This window comes from Podarcis muralis, chromosome 2, assembly GCF_964188315.1.
Source record: "Podarcis muralis chromosome 2, rPodMur119.hap1.1, whole genome shotgun sequence".
NCBI classification, from domain to species: Eukaryota; Metazoa; Chordata; class Lepidosauria; order Squamata; family Lacertidae; genus Podarcis; species Podarcis muralis.
The window spans coordinates 96568644-96590027 of NC_135656.1; the positions used below are offsets into that span (position 1 = coordinate 96568644).

Here is a 21384-nt window from a genome sequence, read left to right on the forward strand (position 1 = left end):
ATTTTCAAAGCACTTTGCCTTCAGAATATCACCAGAAGTTGCGTCCCTTTTTGTAAAATAGTCCCAGGTTTGATCAAACCAATATCTCTCTCTCTATATATATATATATATGCATGCATGTGTGTGTATATATATATATACCAGAGCTGAGCAGGCTGGGACTCCCAGGCATTTCTCATTAGCAGACTACTCTTAAATGCTTCACATGTCTGCAAGAAATATTTGAAAATTCAAAGTGGTAGATTTAATCCTCCCTCTTCTGACCTCAGTCACCACCTCCTGGACCATTTGGAAAGCCAAGGCCATAAAATGTTTTTTTGTAAATTGCCTTTATTTCTAACTACTATTCCAGAATATAGATTAAAAGCAGAAACACTGGTGGCCTGACCCTACTGTGTTGCAGCTAGCTAATAGCATGTCAAGGGAAGCAGAGCATCATGTCAGACTGGTGAGGGAAAGCTGAAAATGATAGACTCCTAAGGTTGTATCCAGTCTAATAATTGTGTATGTAGAAAACTGGTCAAGAGCAATCGAAGTCCCAGCTGGGGACGTTGGGCAAGATGGCGGGGTGGGAGCAGGAACAGGAGTCCAGAAGCCAGGAGTCAGAAAGCCAAGAGTCTGAAGAACAGAGAGCCGGGAGTCAAGAAGCCAAGGGTCTCAGGGTCAAGTAGCAAGGAGTCACGAAGTCAAGGGTCTGAGGATCAGGAAGGAGTCACAAAGTCAGGGGTCCAAGGATCAAGAAGCAAGGAGTCAAGAAGTCAAACGCAGCAGGGCAGGGAACGTGTTGCTATGGCAAAGAGCCGAAGGGAAAATGCTGACCTTATATCCCTTCCCGGCTCTTGCCACCAGGTGCTGTGAGTTACCAATCAGCCTCATCTGTGTGGCTGCGCCTTGCCTCTTCAGAACAAACTTAGGAAGGCCCCAGTCCTGCAGAGTCCTATTGGTTACAGGACCTGGCTCCTGCACGCACACCTGACACTTTCTCTCCCAGAGCAGATTTGGGAGGTGCATAGTGGGAGAGGAGACAGGAGCACTCTTGGAAGTCATTTCACATATGAAGTGCTTTGGTTGCATACAAACCAAAGGACTGGACAGTTGGAAGGGTCCTTGGAGGACCACTAGTTCAACCCCTTGCTCAATGCAAGTGCAGCACCTCTTATAGCAGATTGCCACCTGGTCTCTGCTTAAATACCTCCAGCCTTGGTTTTTGATCAGCACCTGCAAAACTATTGGCTATTTGTATGCTGATGACTGCTAAGTGCAAAGATTATTCAGGACTGACCTTTAGAAATGTGAGTTGAGAGCATCAGGGTGGAAAATATACATTATTTATACTTTTAAAAACAATTATATGTTGGTCCTAGAATTAAAACAATTGAAATTATCTCTCTCCCCACCCCCACCCCCGCAATTTGTCTGATTTACATTTTGACTTAAAGATGCTTGGAATATTATGTACAATAAAGTGGTGTGCATTTTTATGTGCTAGCTAGTTCTTTATTTTGAGAATCTTAGTTGTCATAGTGCAGATGTTCTTTCTCACTCCTGTTGAAATTCAGTGAGCAAAAGCACGGTTAAATATAATAAGTGTTGAAATAACGCTTGGGACTTGGAGTTCCGTTACTAAAATAGTTACTATTCTGCGTGTGACTATTAAAAATGATTGCAGTGTTTCATAAACGAATTGTGTGTGGGGGGGTGCCTATAAAGTTCAAGCCTCTGTGGTATTATTCAAAGCTCTATTCAGCAATCGTTTAATGAAGTTTAATGAAGGCTGGGCAAAAACAAAACAAAACAGGTCATTGTGGGTTGTGATACGCTATGCTGTGATGCCTGATTGACAGAGTCCAATCTGTGCTTTTCTGTGATTTTACACACCTTTCTGACATCACAGGAATGTTGTGTGAGGATAAATGAGATAAGAACTGTAACTACTTTGTACTAAAAAAAGGAGCATTTGAATGATTGTGAAGCGCTACAACCTGCACAGAGCTCCAGAAATCCGGATTAGAACACGGAACTTCAGAGACCAGTCCTGTGTATATTTGGGCTTCAGACCCCCTTTCCTGGTAGGAATGCCTAACATCAGCTTCTATGATAGGCAGGCAGAAAGAGGCCTCCTGATTGGCAAAGCTAACTAAAAACACCAAAAAGCCCACCTTCACCTTTCCTGATTCTCTCTAGTCTCCCAGCTTCAGCTCGGTTACTAATCAGGACATATCCTGGATCCCAGATGGAAACCGGGATCTGTCCAGAATAGTTCAAGACAGCCCCAGATGACCTCAGATCAGATTGAGTCTACCTGGAGTGATCTGGAGCAGTCAAAAGTAGGGAGGCTATTAAACATGTGACTAAGCAGCCAGGACAATGAGGAAGAAGGAAATGATGCAGTACAGGCTCTCTGCCTGCATCTTCTATCTACCACAGCTTGCTGCGTGTTTACTAAAGGTGTATGTCAAGGCCATAACAGGTAGGGCTGTGCAAGGCCCCAGATAGCAGTTTAGGGTCTGGGTTGGGCCTGATCAGGATCACCAAATTGGGCTCAAAGATGGCGGTGGTCTGCCTCCACAGAAGGAGGCAGTGTGCTTTTGAATACCAGTTGCAGGAAACCCCAGGAGGGAAGAGGGCTCTTGTGCACGGGTCCTGCTTGTGAGCTTCCCAGAAGCATCCATTTGACCACCTTGAGGACAGGCTGCTGGGCTAGATGTGCTTTTGGCGTGCCCTGAATCTGTGGTTCTATTAATGCAGCCTAAAAACGCATTCACCTCTTTTGCAGCTGCATCACTCAGCTGATTCATGTTCAGCTTGTCAATAACTACTGATTCCAAGATCCTTTTCACATGTACCACTACCAATCCAATCTCTGTGCATTTGATTTGTTGTTGTTCCTGCTGCTGTTGCCTAAAGGCAGAACTCTGCATTAGTCTCTGACTTTTTTCAGCCCAGTTTTTCATTCTGATGTGTTCCATGGTGTTCCATGAAAGTATCTTTGGCTTCAAAATGTGATTTGGGAAGCAGCCTCTTTTTTTTATTTATATGCAAGGAAATGCCAGGGGGTTCTTGGATTTATCTCAGTATTTCTTTGGGGGTGCATAAGGTCACCAGTCCTTCAGTAAAATTATTGCTGTTTTCTTACTGGCATGTGTTAATTCAGCTGGTTCCAAATGTGTATAAATGTTCCCCTTTCCCAAAACGAAGTCTGATCAGGTATAATGTAGCATTTTAATGAAAAAACACAGATAGCATAGGTAACAGGCAAATTTTAGGCATTAAACAATTACAGATGTCACTGTTAATCAAATATAGGTATTAATTGTGCTCATCAACTTACATAATAAAGTTTTTCTGGCCCTCTGTATGGGTTTTCTTTTCCTTGGGCCTAGATTCCTAGAAAGCAGAACCAGATTTCTAGGAATGTATCCACGTTAAAATGTAAGAATGTGACAATTAATCTCATATTTCATAGAATCAGAATTGTAGAGTTGAAAGGGGCCCGAGGGTCATCTAGCCCAACCCCCTGCAAAATGCAGGAATCTCAACATGCAGTACCCCATCCAGTTTGAAACCAGGTGTGCCACTAGCCCTATTTAGGCATTTCTACATGACTTATTAATTTATTATTAATGATTATGAAATAAATTAGATCCAGGAAAGTTCACAATGTGAATAGATACTTAAATCAACACATGAAGGGAGGTACAGAAGCTCCACCCACAATCCCTGTTCCAGCCAAGCTCCCTAAGTTGGAGGGCTACTGTCTGAAGCTCCCTTGGTGCTTTAGAACCCCAGAAATTCAGTGTTCTAAAACACGCAGGGAACCTCCACGCATGCAGGGGCTTCCCCACTGCAGACAATCAACCCTGGAGGGTGATGGGGACAGGAAGTAGAGCTATCAAGCTCATGCCTCTTCCTCCCTGTGCATGTTCATTTAAGGCAGTCTTCTTGAATGTGGTGCCTTCAGATATGTTAGACTCCAAATCCGGTCATCCCTGACTTTTGATGACACTGTCTGGGGCTGTTGGGTGTTGGAGAGTCCCAACATATCTGGAGGGCACCAGGCTGGTGAAGGCTGATGGAAGTAGCTTCTTTGCTTTATTTAACAATATTGCTATAGTAATAATAACAATAACAATAACAATAACAATAATAATTTATATCCCGCCTCCCCGGCCGAGGCCAGGCTCAGAGCAGCTAACATCATAAAAGCAACACAATATGCATAAAAACAGACACCAATTAATTAAAGTACATCTTAAAATTAATTCAGACAAGTTAAAATCTGGGAAGGTGGCAATTATCAGGTTGGAGCTGAGAGTGGTTAATACTTGCCAGGACCAATTGTTTTCACTGAGCACACAAGGACCTGTGAGCAGGTTGGGGGCCTCCTTCAGTTTTGTTTTATACAAAGGAAAGTAAGTCAAACTGCATCCTGCCCAAAGGCCTGGCGGAACAGCTCCGTCTTGCAGGCGCTGCGGAAAGATGTCAACTCCACTTGCTCATTGTAAAATATCTTAAGTGGTTTACAAAAAGAAATTAAATGTTAACAAAAGACAGTTAAAAACAGGCATCTCATAGACTCATAGAGTTGGAAGGGACACTAAGGGTCATCTAGCCCAACCCCCTGCAATGCATTCAAACAACATTCAAAAGATAATTAAAACCAACAGTAAGCAAAAGGATGCAAACATCATGCCAGCCTTCTATATGTCCAGATAAAGGTAAAGGGACCCCTGACCATTAGGTCCAGTCGGGGACAACTCTGGGGTTGTGGCGCTCATCTCGCTTTATTGGCTGGCATTTGTGGCCAGCATGTGGCCAGCATGACTACACCACTTTTGGCGAACCAGAGCAGTGCACGGAAATGCCGTTTACCTTCCTCCCAGAGTGGTACCTATTTATCTACTTGCACTGCGTGCTTTTGAGCAGCTAGGTTGGCAGAAGCAGGGACCGAGCAACGGAAGCTCACCCCGTCACGGGGATTCGAACCGCTGACCTTCTGATCGGCAAGCCCTAGGCTCTGTGGTTTAACCCACAGCGCCACCCACATCCCTATATGTCTGGATAGGGTTGGCTTAAAGAAAAATGTTTTAAGCCAAGGCTGAGAAGAGTACATTGAAGGTTCCTGCCTGGTGCCAACAGGCAGGGAGTACCAAGTTATTTCTTCTTGTGCACAAAAGAATGGACTTGTGTCCAAAAATATGCAGGGAATTTGACTGAATGTTAGGAAATGGCATGGTGTCACACAGTATCCGTTCCTTAAGGCTTCTATTCCAGCTCCCTCCTCTTTGTCAAGAGCCAGTGCAGTGTAATGGTTACACCGTCGGACTAAGACTTGAGAATTCATAATCCCCATTTGGCCATAAGCTCACTGGGTGACCATGGGCCAGCCGCGGTCTCTCAGCCTAACCTACCTCGCAGGGTGGTTGTTATGGGGATTAGATGAGGCAGGGGAGAACCAGGCAGTCAAGCCCTTTGGAGACAAAGTGGGATAGAAACACAACAAACAAACAAAAATCAAATTGATTCTGCCTTGCAATACTGTGGTCCTCCTCAGCAACTTCCTCTTCCTCTTATCGCCTCACCTTTTGCGTCTATATTGCAACCTAAACAGTTTATTTTCACTGTTTGGTAGGGAAACGGTTCAAGGAAAGCTGTCTTGCCCTCCCCTCTCCAATATCTCAAAAGCTTAGAAAACTCCAAATCCCATGAGTAATCGTTTAAAAAGATGAGTTTTCTTCCTCTCTTGCCAGCAACTAACAACTGCCCTCCCCACTTTTGAGCCTTACAGGGAATGGCCTGTAAAATGAAATGCAGTCGTCCCCACCCCCCTCCTTCCCGTCTAGCATTAACGGTTTAATTCTCCAAAGGGCTGGGCTTTGGCAGCCTAATTTTATACCAACTACTGAGACAAGCCTGGGATTCTCTTGTGGGCTATTATTTCACAGAGTGTTTATTTACTTGTGGCCTGCCTGCTGAAAGGGCTCAGCGTGCGTGAGGCGGCTCTGTTTTTCTCGTGCTCCGCATGCTGCGTTTTAATAGGATTACCGTCAGTTTAAACGGAGGAGAACCCAAATCGGCGCTCATTTTTCTTAGCTAGCGGGGTGGCTTTCTCCGAGTGTGTGTATTTAAAAAATAGGGAATACCAGAGAGAGAGAGAGAGAGAGAGAGAGAGAGAGAGAGAGAGAGAGAGGAAACATTCACTAAGGCATTACAGTATTCTCCTGCGCGTGAGGGAGGTTCTCCTCACAAGCAGAAGAAGATGCTTTAGGTTTGAAAAGTTCTGCGAGTTATGTGTGTTTGAGAGAGACGGAAATAAAATGTCAGGCCCGTTATTAACTGACAGAAAAAAATGGTGACACCGTTATAACTTCCATTAAAAAAAAAGAAAAGTTGAAGGTGGCTTATGAGGTGTTTTTCTACGCTTTTTCCTTGGAGAGTGTGGATGCGCGCAGGCGCGCGCTTCCATATTATAAGAGCATTTAGGAGGGAAAGGGAGTCTGGAAGTACTTGACAAGGAATTGTTTGTGGTCTCTTTTCTCCCTTTCCTCGCGCGGGGAGCAAGCTCAGGAGTATTCAGATAAGCTACTCGTGTGTGAGAGGGAGAAAGAGAGAGAGGAAGAAAGAAAAAAGAGACGCGCTCCCCGCTCACAAAACGGGTTAAACTTTTAATTAGAACCCGTAGTGGTAGCTGCTGAAGCTTAGCGGAGATTTATATAAGCTGTTAAGAAGGACACAAGGCTGGGCTGTGTGGAGCTACCGCTGCTGCCGCCGCCTCGGCTTCAGCCCTTGGCTGGGCTTCAAGGCGCGCCGGGGCAGCGTCTGGGAGGTCTGCCCAGGAAGCGGCGCGTGAATGAGGAGTTTGTGCGAGAGGCTCTGGCCCCCACGCCTCTCCGCGAAGCGCGCCTCCCCTTGCTCGGCGCGGTGTAGCATGAGCCTGCAATAGCAGAAGGAGCGCCTTGTTGTTATTGCTATTATTAACTGGACTGTTGAAAGCCAAGGCGCAAGGGAGAGAGGAGAAGGAGAGGAAGAAGCGTGGCTCTGAGAAAGAGAGTGCGAGGGTCCCCCTCTGAAGTGGCAAAGTCATGGCTTCGGTGTTCATGTGCGGAGTGGAGGACCTGCTCTTCAGCGGGAGCCGCTTCGTCTGGAACCTGACGGTGTCGACGCTGAGGAGGTGGTACACGCAGCGGGTGAGGGGATGCCACCAGGCGCTGAGGACGTGGTGCGGGATAAGGGACGTCTATCAGGTAAAAGGAACCCTCGGGTGCTTTGGTTATTCCTCCTTATTGCATAGCCCCCAAAGAAAAGGGGGGAAAGAAATGGGGTGGGAAAGCCTATGTGCAACCAGCCCTAACCAACTCACCTGTGGGATGCTCTTGGATGAAGCCTGTATGTTTTCTACACATGCACAAGATAATAGTTAGCTTTTGGTTGGCTCTTATTTTTTTAAAAAAATGAAAATTGGCTGGAAATGTTACTGTTTTATCCTTTCTTAATATAAACCCCTTTGAGGTTTTGTTGGTAGGCATCTCTGCTTCGAACTATGGAACTCCCTGCCACAGTGAGCCAGCAATGGCCGCCAACTCGGTCAGTTAGCTCAGTCGGTTAGAGCGTGGTGCTGATAATGTCAGGGTTGTGGGTTCGATCCCCATAGGGGCCATGTGCATATTCCTGCCTTGCTGGGGGTTGGACTAGATGTCCCTTGGGATCCCTTCCGAGTTTACAATTCTATGGATGGCTTTGAGAGAGGGTTAGAGAAATTTGTGGAGGGAGAGGGCTATCAAAAACAGCTAGCTGTGGTGGCTATGCTGTGCATCTGAATACCAGGTGCTGGAAACCACAGGAGGGGAGAGGGCTCTTGTGCTCATGTGCTGCTCACTGGTTTCTCACAGGCACTTGGTTGGCCAGTGTGAGAACAGGGTGATGGACTAGATAAGCCATTGGTTTGATCCAGCAGGGCTCTGGAAATAAGGAAGGATGGATGAATATTGAATGAGAGGCATGTAGGCACAAACTTACATTTTCATAGTCCCTGGAAAGATTGGCAATGTGGAAGTCCGAGATGCCAGTGTTTCTGTTTTCATGTGACTTAATTGACTTCGGACACGCACACTTTTAAAAATTGTAGTGGTTTCTGGAAACTTTTGCAAAGTGCCCTCCAACGGTGTTTAAAATTGCTAATTGAGATTGATCGCCCTTTCCATCCCTATGCCTTTCAAAAGGACAACCCTTCGCTGCCACCACATGCTTTTAAATCCAATGGGGTTAATTCAGTGCCTGCCCTTCACGTCCATCAAGCAAGCAGGCAGAGCATGCATTGGGCATGAAACTTATTCATGATCCCACATTTACTCTGTTTCCGCAGTGATTATTTATGGGCCCTTATGCTGGCAATTTGGTTGTATATTGGATAGGGAGAGGTATAAATATTAAAATGTATTCTTCCAATAACTCTTTCCTCTCTCCACCCCATTTAATCCTTGGTTTGCCAGTCGGACAAAAATCCAGCAGATACCTGGAAGCGCTGCACCGTGATGGCATATACTCTACTGTGATTGTTTTAAAGCTAACACAACTGTTTTTGTTATCTGCATTTTCTGTAAAAAGCAGTCCACAAGGCATTAGGTGCAGGCTTCTTACTCTCTCCAACTGCTCTGTGCAATTTCCATGCAAAAGAACTGTTTCATGTGACAGGAGAATCATTTTGAAATACTCAGCCTGCTGTTGTGAATTTTCGTGTATGCGTGTGATATTGAAAGGGAACGCATGGGTGGTTCAGTGAAGGATCTCTTGAGATTATAGTACTTAATGTACAATATGTATAATGTGACCTTCTGTGGCCTTACGAAGCTGGCTCATGCCCTTGAATTTCAGTTGGAGCAGGGCATCCAGCTGATTGGCCTTTGTTCCTTATATAATAGAGCACGAGACTCTGAATCTTAGGGTTGTGGGTTTGAGCCCCATGTTGGGCAAAAAGTTTCCTGCATTGCAGGCGGTTGAACTAAATGATCTTTGTGGTCCCCTTCCAACTCTACTATTCTGTACACCAGGAGTGGGGAACCTTTTCCAGCCTGAGACCCGCATTCCCCTGTAGTCACCATTTTGGGGGTGCCATGTGCAGGTGGGCAGGTCCAGGGGCAAAAGTTGGTAAAGTAATGAATGTAGGCTTGGTCCATTGAAGGCTTGCTCCCTAGTCAAGACCAGCTGAACCACAGGGATCAGACGAACCAGCAGAAGTTCTCATCAGACGAGCTTGGTGATCATACAGTTCTTACATTCTTTGGGCCCAGCCTGTTTAGGGCTTTGTGAATAAACACAAGAACACTGAACCTGGCTCAGCAGCAAATCAGCAACCAGTGCAGTGCTCTCTGCAACCAGTTACCTTCTCCTGTGAGCAGTGTGGCTGCTGAATTCTGCATATTAGTTTATCTCCCAGACCAGATACAAAGGCAGTAACACATAAAGCATATGACAGTGGTCAAGCCTTGCGGTTGCTCATGCATGGACCACTATGGTCAGGCTATTTTGCTCCAGGAACCATCACAGCTGGCATAGTAGTTTGAGCAGGTAAAAAGCACTCCGGGCCATTAAGTCATTTTGGCTTAATGCATATGCTTAGCAAACACATGAACAGTAGGGTTGATGAATTCTGCCCCGTTTCTTACACGGCTGCAAGCGAAGCTAGATTGTATGTGTATGGTTCCTCCCACAACCATCCTCCACAGGATCTGTTGATGGGATAGTGGCAGGTTAGGTTGTGTTGGAACAATGTTGCAGTGGCAACTATGAATTTGTTCTGACATTTGGTCCCTTTTGTGGCCCACTGTCCTCCTTTGCCCTAAGCAGTGGTTCTCAACCTGTGGGTCCCCAGATGTTGGACTACAACTCTCATCATCCCTAGATAGCAAGGCCAGAGCTCAGGGATGATAGGAGTTGTAGTCCAACAACATCTGGGGACCCACAGGTTAAGAACCGCTGCTCCCTGGCCCTTTTGCCCAAGTATTACTTTATCAACCCTGCCTTCTTGTACAGGACAGCTCAGTTTGGGACTATTTTTGTCGTATACTCTTTTCACTCTCATTCTGGAATATTAGAACTCTTTCAGAAGTTAACATGTATTCATTTTATCCTGAGCTTCCTAGCTTCACAGAAGATAATGAGTAGGGAATCTGTTGTTTTGAGCTATTCTTCTTACTATGTGATAATAAATGATCCAGTTCCTAACCTAGTTCAGAGTTCGTCTTCCTTGAGATGACCATGGGGGAGCGGGGAGAGAAATTGTTCCCAGGTAGCCAAATTTGTACTGCTGCTTTATACCAGGTCAGACTATTTGTCAACCTAGCCTAGTATTGTGACTTATGACTGGTAGCATCTCCACAGGTGTTTCAGGATACTAGTGGGATCAGCTTCACTCAAAAGGTGTGGTTCCATAAATGTGTAAAAAGAGCCCTGTTCTGCTATTTGTATGAATGTGCAATGGATGTGGGAGTGTGCATGCCAGCGCAGCCCTCAGTGCCTCCCTACATAACAATCAATCCATGCTCCTGTTTTCCCAACTTCTGCAAGTGGAGTTTGAAGATCTGCAAGATTAGAGCCATATTTGGAACTCCCTCCCATTGCAAATCAGACAGGTGTTGTCTTTTATCTTTTCAGCAACAAGCAACAACTTCCTTTTCCAATAAGCCACTTAAGTGGAGTCTGTACTTGTCTTGGATATATATGTATATATTGTAAGTTGATTTTTCTTCTTGCCAAATTGCTTTGAGGTGGTTTATGGGAAGCTATACACAAATAAATTAATAGCGCTCAGGCAAATACGATTAGAATCCTCCCTTTGATTAGGAACCTAGACTGCACTAGGTGCACATAGCCAAATAAAGAGGAACTAATTTGCATGAGATTTGCATACATTAATCATATGTATAGATGCAAATTTTAGAAATAATTTATACAATTTAAATAGAAATACAGCAAACAATCCCCAATAATTGGGAAAGCTATGCCTAGGTGACCTGTGCTTGCTCAGTCTGCTGCTAAGGTGCTAACTGTAAGACCTTTGCGATATCTCCTTATGGTCCTTTACCTTTAAGCCACACTTGGAGCTGCCCCCTATAAAGTAGGATACACAACTACCCTAATCACACAGTGTTCCTAAATGCAATTAGAATCCCCCTTAAGACGCTTCAATCAGAGTACCACTCTGGTTTGTTCAAATGTGGTACCAAAGGACATACATGCTTCCATTCTGGGGCAAGGAACCAGTGACCCTCCAGATGTTTTTGGACACCTGGCCACCATCGGCTCCCACCACCATGGCTACTAGTCTAGGATGTTGGGAGCTGTAGTCTAGCAATATCTGGAGGTCCTCATGATCTGGAGGGCCTGACATAAAATAAGGTCCCTATATCTTTTCACCCAGTTTTGGCAGACAGAATACTTCTTTCTGTCTAGAAAGAATAGTGGTGCGACCTCAAACTTTCCCTTATGTGCTCCATACAAAATAGAGCAGCATGTCCTCAGAAATCTGCATTGGAAGGTGCTGATGAAGAGTTGGCACACAGGGTCTGTGCAATCCTGGCAGGGTCCTTTGCAAGTCAATAAGAGCTAATACTAATAGTATTAGGATTTGGCCAGGCTCCCAAATAAAGCCTGGAGCTTAGAAGACTCCAGGAATGTTATCCTCTTGTTTAGAAGGTCATTTTTACCTCAAGACACAAACAGATGCCAACGTTTCCTAGTATGAGTGCCGCGGGGTGTCCCTCAATTTTGGAAGCCTCTGGGCATCTTGAGGGAAAACAGTGTTCCCCGTAAGAGTTAGCTCCTCAATTTTTTGTAGTTTATCTAACGTGCTCAGGACACAATTGCCCTTATTTTGTTGTTTGGGCGACTCTACAGTTTAATACTGATTCCATTGATGAGCACGAGTGTGGAGGGTTGGTAATGATGCTTTCTTTAGGAAGCGGGAGGTTCAAATCCCTCGCTCACCAGTCAGGTGCCAGGCTCAGTGCAGCCCATACATGCTTAATATTTTGCCCTGATCAAATCTGAAACATTGGTACTGGCAAGGAAAGATAGTGCTGGCAAGTAACAGGACAGAAATAAGATCAGCAGCAAGGAAGGTTGGTGGCTGCAAGTGGGAAGATGCCTTGGTGTGTATATGAACATATGATGCTACCTTACACTGAGTTAGCCCATTGCTCCACCTAGCACAGTGCTTTGCTTGAAAAGCATATGCTCCTATCACTGAGCAATGATCTCTTCCCTCACCCCAGTCTACCACTGGGGAGACATACCACTGGTGCATCTAGCCCAGGATTGCTTCTCTTCACCCAAAGTGGATCTCCACAATCTCAGTAGTCCTACACAGTGCTATTATCTTATATCCTTCAGCTGTAGCTTTTCCTGCAGGCAAATAATGCCCTTTACAACCATGTTACAGTCCCTTTGAGAGAGTGACCATGCACAGCACAATAACAATATACAGTAGTTCTTCTGTATACAGTGAAATAGTGTTTTTTCCAAGAGGTCTTCCTGTTGGATTAATCTGGGGCAGGCTACATAAAGTGGGATGTCACTGCAGAAGAGTAATGAGGCAGCAGGGAAACTGTGTGCCTGAACAACTTTAGATTTGGTGATGGCTGACCTAAAGTTGTTGAAATGGAACTGGCGTTCTGTAGAGAGCGGGTGGAGGGAGCATATTCTGAAATCAGGAAGGTTGTTTCTTCTAGGTCAGGTGGAGAAACTGCTGACAAAGTACTTAAGCACAGTACATAAGCTTGGCAGTGTGCACACATTTGCTCGAGACCTAACTTGTGAAAGTGGAATAAAGAGAGAAATAGGCAATTTCTGCTTCCTGTAATTCAGACTCCGCTAGCTTGGACAGCTGCACCATTAACATTTCCTCTGCCACTCCACCCTTGATTAATTTTCCAAAATGATATTGCACACAAAAAAGGGAAGGTCTTTACAATTCTTTTTCCAGATGGAAGAGAGAAATTGTTAGCTTTAAAACACCCAATATGAGATGTAGGGTAAATGGGGCGAACGAATGTTGAAGGCTAGTTTACTCTTTGACTTTCAAGACTGTTCAGACCTAAAATTCTGAGACAGCTGTTAGTTCAGATAGGATGTTCGCAAAGTCTGTCTTAGCCCCCTTAGCTGCTGCTGCTATAATAATTTTCTGTTGAATCCCACTAGATGCCTACTTTATTTCAAGGTAAACGCCCCTTCTTGAAATCATTTCATCTATATGTGTAATTTGGAGTGTACTAATTAGAAGGTCTTTGCAGCAATTAGGAATGCTTTACATGTGTGTGGGAAATCCCTAATTGATAAAAAAGCAGTGTTTACCAATGCTGCAGTGTCTTACAACCTGATCCCAATTTTGTTTAAATTTGGAATCAAGCTCCAGTGAGTTCTGTAGGGCTTGCTGTCTTGAGTGTTTGTGTTGTGCATTTGTGTTGATCTTTCTGCCTCTTGCTAATTAGCAAATGCTGACAGTTTCCAAGTATTTGGAACCTCATACACGCATGTACAAGCCCATGTCCAATAGGTTGTAAGCTATATTGAGGCAAGTGTTTGATTAACATTAACTATCAGTTAAGTGCAAAGAATTGCCTAATTAGAAAGGTACCTCAGTCTGTAGGGCTTGTGGAATCACCTTTGGAGGTTCAGCTAGACGCATGGGTCCTTCCCTCTATATTGTTCTGTAGGCATTCCAATTTGAGTATCCTTTGTTTTGAAAGGAAGATGCGGAGTTGGGTAAAACCTTCCAAGTCTTGCTGCATCCTCTGACATGGACCCTGGAAGAGAGGGTGGAGGGGAGCCTAGAGACGCCCACTAAGATTTGCCAAGGTCCCCTATCCCTTGCCAACAGAGGCACATTCATTAAGGGTTGATGTTGTAGTCAAGGCCAATAATGAATAATGAAAAGTGAGAGGTGCCATCCATTTTCTGGGATCACACCATTTTGCGTGGTTGGAAGCAGAGCTTTTTTGTAGAGGGAGGAGCTGAGGTGAGTTGAGCACTAATTTGTGGGGTTGGGGGAAGTGAAGAAGAGACCAGTCTCTGAGAATCAGTGAGCTTCTAATTATTATTTATTTACCGTCCTATATTATTCATGGACTGTCTTTTCTCAGACCTTGGGCACTTACTTTCTCACTCACACGCTCACTTTTTAAGCGCAGGTATGGAAACTGCACAGCTAGGAATACTCCTATGCTTTCTTTCCACATCTGTGTCCAAACTTTAGTGCCAGAGAGTTTCCAAGCGGATCAAAGAAAAGTTTGGGCATTACAATAGTTCTTTTAAAAAAATAATAATAATGAAGCAGTGTCTGACGGTCCATGATTTTCTTTCTCTTTGGTGAATGAATCATTAGAAATCATTAGAACACATTCTGAAATAATGAAAGTCAATCAAGTAAGTCCTAATTTATGGTTAAACTTACTTTGCTCATTCAACTGCCTAAAAACTACTCTCAGACTATTTCAGCTCTGCATATTTCCACTTCAGTTTGCTTTTGGGCGGTGATGGTTAGACTGAATAAAATGATGCTTTGCATTGCCCCTCCTTCCCCATTTCTGGACAGATTTCATTTCCAGACTGTGAATTTCATCTCATTTCCTTCATGGCACTGCATGGGCCAATTTAAAAACAGTGCTCCCTTATGCACTGTGCATTTATGTAATATATTCCTCTGCTGACGTTGTTCGCAAGATATGTTAGATTTCACAAGCAGTGGATGAAGTGTTTGAAAAGTATTTTTAAAGAAGTACCTTAAGAAAGTTGGTGAATATTTTTATCTTCTTAGAAAATGAATATGGTTTTCTATTATTTATTTCCTTCCATTTATAGCTGTCCCCATATTGGCTATTCAGAGTGGGAAACCATAGTTCAACATGCCCTAATTTCAGCTGACCAGCAACAGTTCTCTGCAGAGTCAATTCTTAAGGTACTTTCTAGGCCCTGGCACATAGGGCTTGCAGAGTGGGGAAGGGGAAGTACTAGCAATTTAGAGGCTAGCAAGTGTATTATTCCACAAGCTTTCATGGATTATCAGGAATGATGCATCCGATGAAGTTGACTTCAGCCCCAAATATATTGTGCTGCATTAAATTGGCTAGTCTGTAAGCTTGTGCGTTGAGCATGCTGCTTTATGGTAGTGAGTTATGGGCAACTAATAACCAAACTGGGGACGCGGGTGGCGCTGTGGGTTAAACCACAGTGCCTAGGACTTGCCGATCAGAAGGTCGGCGGTTCGAATCCCCGCGACAGGGTGAGCTCCCATTGCTCGGTCCCAGCTCCTGCCAACCTAGCAGTTCGAAACCACGTCAAAGTTCAAGTAGATAAATAGGAACCACTCTAGTGGGAAGGTAAATGGCGTTTCCGTGCGCTGCTCTGGTTCGCCAGAAGCGGCTTAGTCATGCTGGCCACATGACCCGGAAGCTGTACGCCGGCTCCCTCAGCCAATAAAACAAGATGAGCGCCGCAACCCCAGAGTCGTCGATGACTGGACCTAACGGTCAGGGGTCCCTTTACCTTTAACAACCAAACTATGTAACAGATCAGCCTTCCCCAATCTGTTGCTCTCCAGATGTTTGGGGTAACAATTCCCATTGCTTCAAGCCAGCATGGCCAGCCAACAAAGATGATGGGGGTTGTAGTCCAAAACATCTGTAGGACAGTATGTTGGGGAAAATTATATAAAAAAGGAAGAGATCTTCTCCTAGTATCTTGGACTCAAGGCATTGAAGAAGAGAACTGGAAGCTCATTCACATGCTGGACTTCATAATGCTTAAAGTTGTTCCACTCCATCAGTAGGCAAGCCAGTGAATCCTGAATTAGCCACAATTTCTGGTCAGTTATCATTGCCTTGTAGTGAGTAACGAGAAAACAAATTTCAAGTCTAAGCTGTTCTGCTTTCTTTTCCTTGAGGAGGAAAGAAACAGATACTCTGAATATCACCAAAGTCTTAAGTCGTTGGTATGGCCCAACCAGCAGCTCTGCCCACTCTACATACCCAAGCAATATATTACTTAAGCATCAAACACAGATGTACCAATAGAAACATTTAAGACTAGAGTGGTGTCAAACATTTTGGAAGCAAAGGAGAGGGTTAAGGCAAGTCATAGTCCCTCTAATCTTATTGTGTGTGTCATGTACCACCTGTTTAATTTTCGGATCTCCAGTATGGACACTTTTTTTTTTAAGGGCCTTCTTCAATTTTTAGCCAATCAGGAACATGTTGAGCTTGTTAAGGACATCACAGGAAGAATTACCCTCACCATGAAATAGTTCTTGGATTTCCACATTTTTGTCCTGCTTTGTGAGCTTCCCAAGAAACAATAGTAACTGGGTGTGCTTTGTGGAGGAGTATGCAGTTGTCGTCATCACCCCCCCAAAATGAATCCCCCCTTTGATGATGATAATAATGATAATATTTTTTTTATTTATATCCCGCCTTTCCTGGTTGGGGTCAGCTTCAGGACTGGGATGCAATACAGTTGCCCCTGGATTCTTGGAATTACTCCTGCATGTTAAGCATATTATGAGATATGCCATGCAAATGACACTAATCAAGTAGAAATCCTTCAGCAGTTGGGATGGTTCCCATTCCAAGTTCAAGCATAAAGCCTTAGTATAAATGGAACTTCAAACTTCCTGGATCTTCAATTAATAGCTTTAAAAAAAAGCAGCGCTCAGCTTCAAAATATTACTGCATCATTCAGTATCCCAATTATGCTGAACCTTAATGCCAAGTTGTAACAGGGAAGGCTACCATGTCATAATTAGTCATTGGTAATTCCACTGATCTCCTGTACAGATGGCACATTGTCGCTGATTGCAAAGAGGATAATGCTGTCAGTGCTGGGATACATTATCTTCTGCTTCCTATGCATGCACACTTTTTCTCTCTTTGCCTTCAAACCAATTGCTTATTCAGATCTGCAAATTTTGCCTCAGCGTTTGGGTTAGCTCCTTGTTTTTGCCGTTACTCTTTTATTTTAATTTTATTTTCCAAGAGAAACATGTCATTTCTCAGATGAGAACATTTATTATGTTCATTAGATGTTGGGAAAACAAATAACATTGCGAAACTCCTACCAGAGCATTATCTCATCGTTTTGTTGTTTGACCAGGGGAAGAACAACTTTGTCCTTTGATAACGTTCTCAGAAATCCCTAGGATATTGGGCCCGAAGATGACTGCAGTAACTAGGACATTTACTAGGACATATGCCAATAGTGAGTTCATAGAATTGTAGAGTTGTAAGGGCCTCCGAGGATCATCTAGTCCAACCGCCTGCGAGGCAGGGATCTCAACTAAAACATCCACGACCAATCCAGCTTTTGCTTTAAAAACCTCCAATGAAGGAGAGTTCACAACCTCCTGAGGGATGCTGTTCCACCATTAAAGAAGAAGAGGAGGAGGAGTTTGGATTTGATATCCCGCTTTATCACTACCTGAAGGAGTCTCAAAGCGGCTAACGTTCTCCTTTCCCTTCCTCCCCCACAACAAACACTCTGTGAGGTGAGTGGGGCTGAGAGACTTCAGAGAAGTGTGACTGGCCCAAGGTCTCCCAGCAGCTGCATGTGGAGGAGCGGAGACGCGAACCTGGTTCCCCAGATTACGAGTCTACCGCTCTTAACCACAACACCACACTGGCTCTCCTGGCACAGTTCCTGAAACACAGTATTTCTCAAACTTGGGTCTCTAGCTCTTGCAGGACTACAACCCCCATCGTACTGGTCATGCTAGCTAGGGACGATGGGAGTTGTAGTCCAACAACAGCCAGATACTAAAGTTTGAGGAAATACTGGCAAACATTCATAAGTGTTGTGATATATGGGTTGAACTAGGGACTTTGGTGCTTGCCACAGTTTGGATGGTAACCCCTTAGAGGAGGCCAAGCACACAGTGATCAATCTGATTGCCATGTGCTTAGCTTCCTCTTAAAATATTGTATCAAGGCTTACTGTTGGATCTCTGAATGGCCAATGCATTATGTCCAAAAATAAAATTTTAAAAAATCTGCAACAATTTTTAGCTGTAGCTGTAAACAAGCTAGTTTTTCCATTTCAGAGGTATCAACAGTTAAAGCACAAAGTGGCAGTCATGGTCAACCAGACATCATGGCTAGAATAGGAGGCTTGGGGCTTAGTCACCATGACCTGCTGTGTCAACAATTGTACCCTTGGCTGGCACCACATCTCTCTTTTTGTTTATGGTAATGATGGCACAGATGCTGTCTACTCTCTCTACTCCAGCTGTCCACTCTGGCTGGCTGTAGAAAATCAACAGTGTTAGTATTTTCTAAGCCACCTCCTCCCATATGAATCAGCCCTTTTGGTCAGATGAACATCAGAGGCCCTTGTCTGTGTCCCTCCACCATCTGAGGTGCAGGCAGTGCACACTAGAGACAAGTCTTCCCAGTCATTGCATTCAAAAGAGGCTTCATCTGGCTTTTGTGTAAGCAGTGAAGACGTGGCAGTTTCACTGGGCCTCTGTGAATTGTATGCTCATTGATTCATTGGCCAACTGTCATGGATGCTCTAGTTGTGATCCCTGCATTGCAGACAGTTGGACTAGATGACCCTCAGGTCCCTTCCAACTCTACAACTCTACGATTTCAGATTCATCAGCTCCCTTATGGTTTTATACTTAGGGCTTTGTTGTCTCACATGGCAAGCCTATACATACTTTGGAAGTAAGGTCGCTTCCAGTAAACCAGTTTATTTGAGCACTCATCCTGATTTGCTTGCAAAAAGTTGGCAGGGAGGTTAAACCCACATTGTTAGTGAGAAAGTACAATGCCAGGTTCCATGTGAGATGGCAATGTGATCTAGTGGTAAGATTGCAGTAGGAAAAAACCTTTGAAGAATGTAGCTCAGCAATGTGCCCAAAAGTGCAATGTAACCTAAAATAGCTTTGCTATCTCGTTCTGAAGGACCTAACCAAAACATGCCATACAAAGAATTACTGCCATTTATGCTAGCCTCAGCTTACCTAGCAATAGCCAGAAACTGGAAGTTGAGGACAGACTTAACTGTAGCATGTTAGCCCTATTTGTGCATTCTACTAAAATCAACATATGGGCAAGAAGTGAGTCCACCCCCCTAGCATCCACACACAGAATTCCAATGTCTGGAGGAAGGGGGAAGTCTTTGTGTTTATAGGCTTAGTTCCAAACCTATATACATGAGGACTTCCTCCCTCCCTTATAACATTTATTTTCTATTTGTGTGGACACTTAGGGGAGGGATTATTCAGCATGGCTCCACTTCCTGCTAGAGTAGGAAGTACATGTTAACCATGAGCAGAATGCCCAGACAGAGCTGTTGGTTTCAGCTGATCTGGAATATCACTTTGGTTAAAAAAACCGGACACCTGAAATAAGGGTAGCGAAAAGGCAAGCAGAAACTGCTAACTTCTTTGGAACATGGTTCTGTTTTACTGACTTGGTCAACAAAAGAGAAAGATGAGTATGTATGGAACACCATGGAAACATTGGGTTCATGTACATTTTAGACCTAGGTTGGTGTTCCCTGATGACTGTATAGTACAGGGAGTCTTGGTTGGTCATTTATGTAATGGTGCCTCCTTTTATCTGTTAATTGCTAAAATTACTTCATTGCCAGTCTTTGTCTCCATTGGACTAGATGCATTTATACGTATGCTTTTGTTGCTAATGTTTTATTGTTAATAGTTTCAAGGTGTTTCATGGGAAGTGATTAATAAATGAAATATAAATAAATAATAGCCACACCACACTTCTTTACTGTGCATTCTGCCTTAGCACTGCTTATCAGCTGGTTGGAAGTGAGCAGGATTGGTGCTAGAGCCCGTGCATCAGGCCTGTGGACTTGTCCCTTAATTCTCTAAAATATTTCCTCTTCCAAACAGTTTTCTAGGTGGAATTCCCTATCAAGCAATAGTACTCCAGTTTGTATTTCCCCTGCCTGAGCTTCTGACGTCTGCCTAGTCTTCTTACCTGCTGTGTAGGAGGGCTTCTGGCAAATCTCCTGCTCAGCCAGTTCATTTGTTAATACACACAAGAAGTAGGGCACAGGATCAGAGGATCACGTAGGAGTAAGTGGGGGAGCATGTCAGGGCAGGAGAGAGCCACAAGGTGATGCTGAGGGAATTCGTAGATTATCTGAGAAAAAGGCTGAGTCTGTTAGAAGTGGATGGAACAAAGATGGCATTGTGTTCTCATTGACTAACAATTCACCTGAGATTCTTGCGGGTGGGGCGGGGGGACAACTGAAACCTCTCTGAAGGCTACATTTGCATTCCCTCCTCTAAGAGGACTGCATTGTTTGCTGTTATCCAAAAAAGGGCATTTTGTTTCAGTTTTAATTCAGTGTTTTCTTTTAACCTATTTTCTTTAGGTGTCCCAGATGATTCCTGGTCCTCCCGCACCTTTCCCATTTTCTCTGTTTCCCCCCTACAGTGTTCTCTATATCTCCATCTCTCAGCTACCTCCTCCTTTCCCTTGTTTACTGGTCTGACTGCACCCCGTATCACCCCCTTTCTCACTGTACCCCCAGCATGCTTTCTCTTTGCTCTGCATCCTTTCAGGTCTCTCCACACTGCCATCTGTTGCTCATCCTTTTTTCTCTGTTCCTCATGATTACTGTTTTGTTCCCCATCCTTATCCCTGCTTCATGATACTTGTTTAAACTCCAAACTCAACAGTTCTTGCCAAGCCTTAGAACTACACATGGCTGTTGTTTTGCCTCCACTGTTGAAGGCAGTATGTTTCTGAATACCAGAAACTGCAAGGGGACAGACGGTGCTGTTGTACTCGGGTTCTGCTTTGGGGCTTGCTATAAGTATCTGGTTGGCCACTGTGAGAAGAGGGTGCTGGATTAGGTAGATTAGGCTATTCACCTGATCCAGCAGGCTGTTCATATGGGGTGAGTTTTCCCTGTCCAGCACAACCCTGGTAAATATGGTACTCTGCTGAGCAGGCAAAGGTCATAGTCTTAATTGGGAGAGAAGGGATTCCCTCCAAATTAAAAATGAATATGAATCAAGGCAGTTTGCCCATTTCTACCCATGTTTGTTCCAGTGTTTGATCACTTGTGAAAACAAAGGATGTGTTTGGAGACAGGAGGCAGGCCACTTCCCATCTAGCACTTAGCTTTGAATGTTTCTATTACACCTATAAATGCCTGTGTATTCATTATATACATCAGAGGTGTGGAACCTGTGTCCTAAGATGTTGCTAGACCACAGTTCATGTCACTCGCAGCCGTTATGAGCAATAGTCAGGAGTCTAGCTATCCCAAGGTCACCTAGCAAGATTCATGGCCAAGTGTAATCTGAACTCAAGAGGTCTGTGGATGTTTTGTAATATCTGGTACCTACTCAAAAGTCCT

The 21384-nt window shown here is 44.2% G+C and overlaps 1 protein-coding gene across 6 annotated transcripts in view; it reads left to right on the plus strand.

Moving 5' to 3' along the window:
• The window catches only part of FRMD4B (FERM domain containing 4B), a 235277-nt gene that overhangs the window by 80534 nt on the left and 133359 nt on the right, over window positions 1-21384 (plus strand). For 2 of the 6 annotated variants that reach the window (XM_077925046.1, XM_077925047.1), the window contains exon 1: window positions 6997-7244. The exons of 1 other annotated variant lie outside the window; for it this stretch is intronic. In XM_077925046.1, coding sequence (XP_077781172.1) covers window positions 7083-7244 — 162 coding nt within the window. In that variant the 5' untranslated portion in view covers window positions 6997-7082. Of the gene's footprint in view, window positions 1-6993; window positions 7245-21384 lie in introns of those variants that run through there. 3 more of the 6 variants (XM_077925045.1, XM_028719428.2, XM_077925044.1) reach the window with 3 other exon arrangements.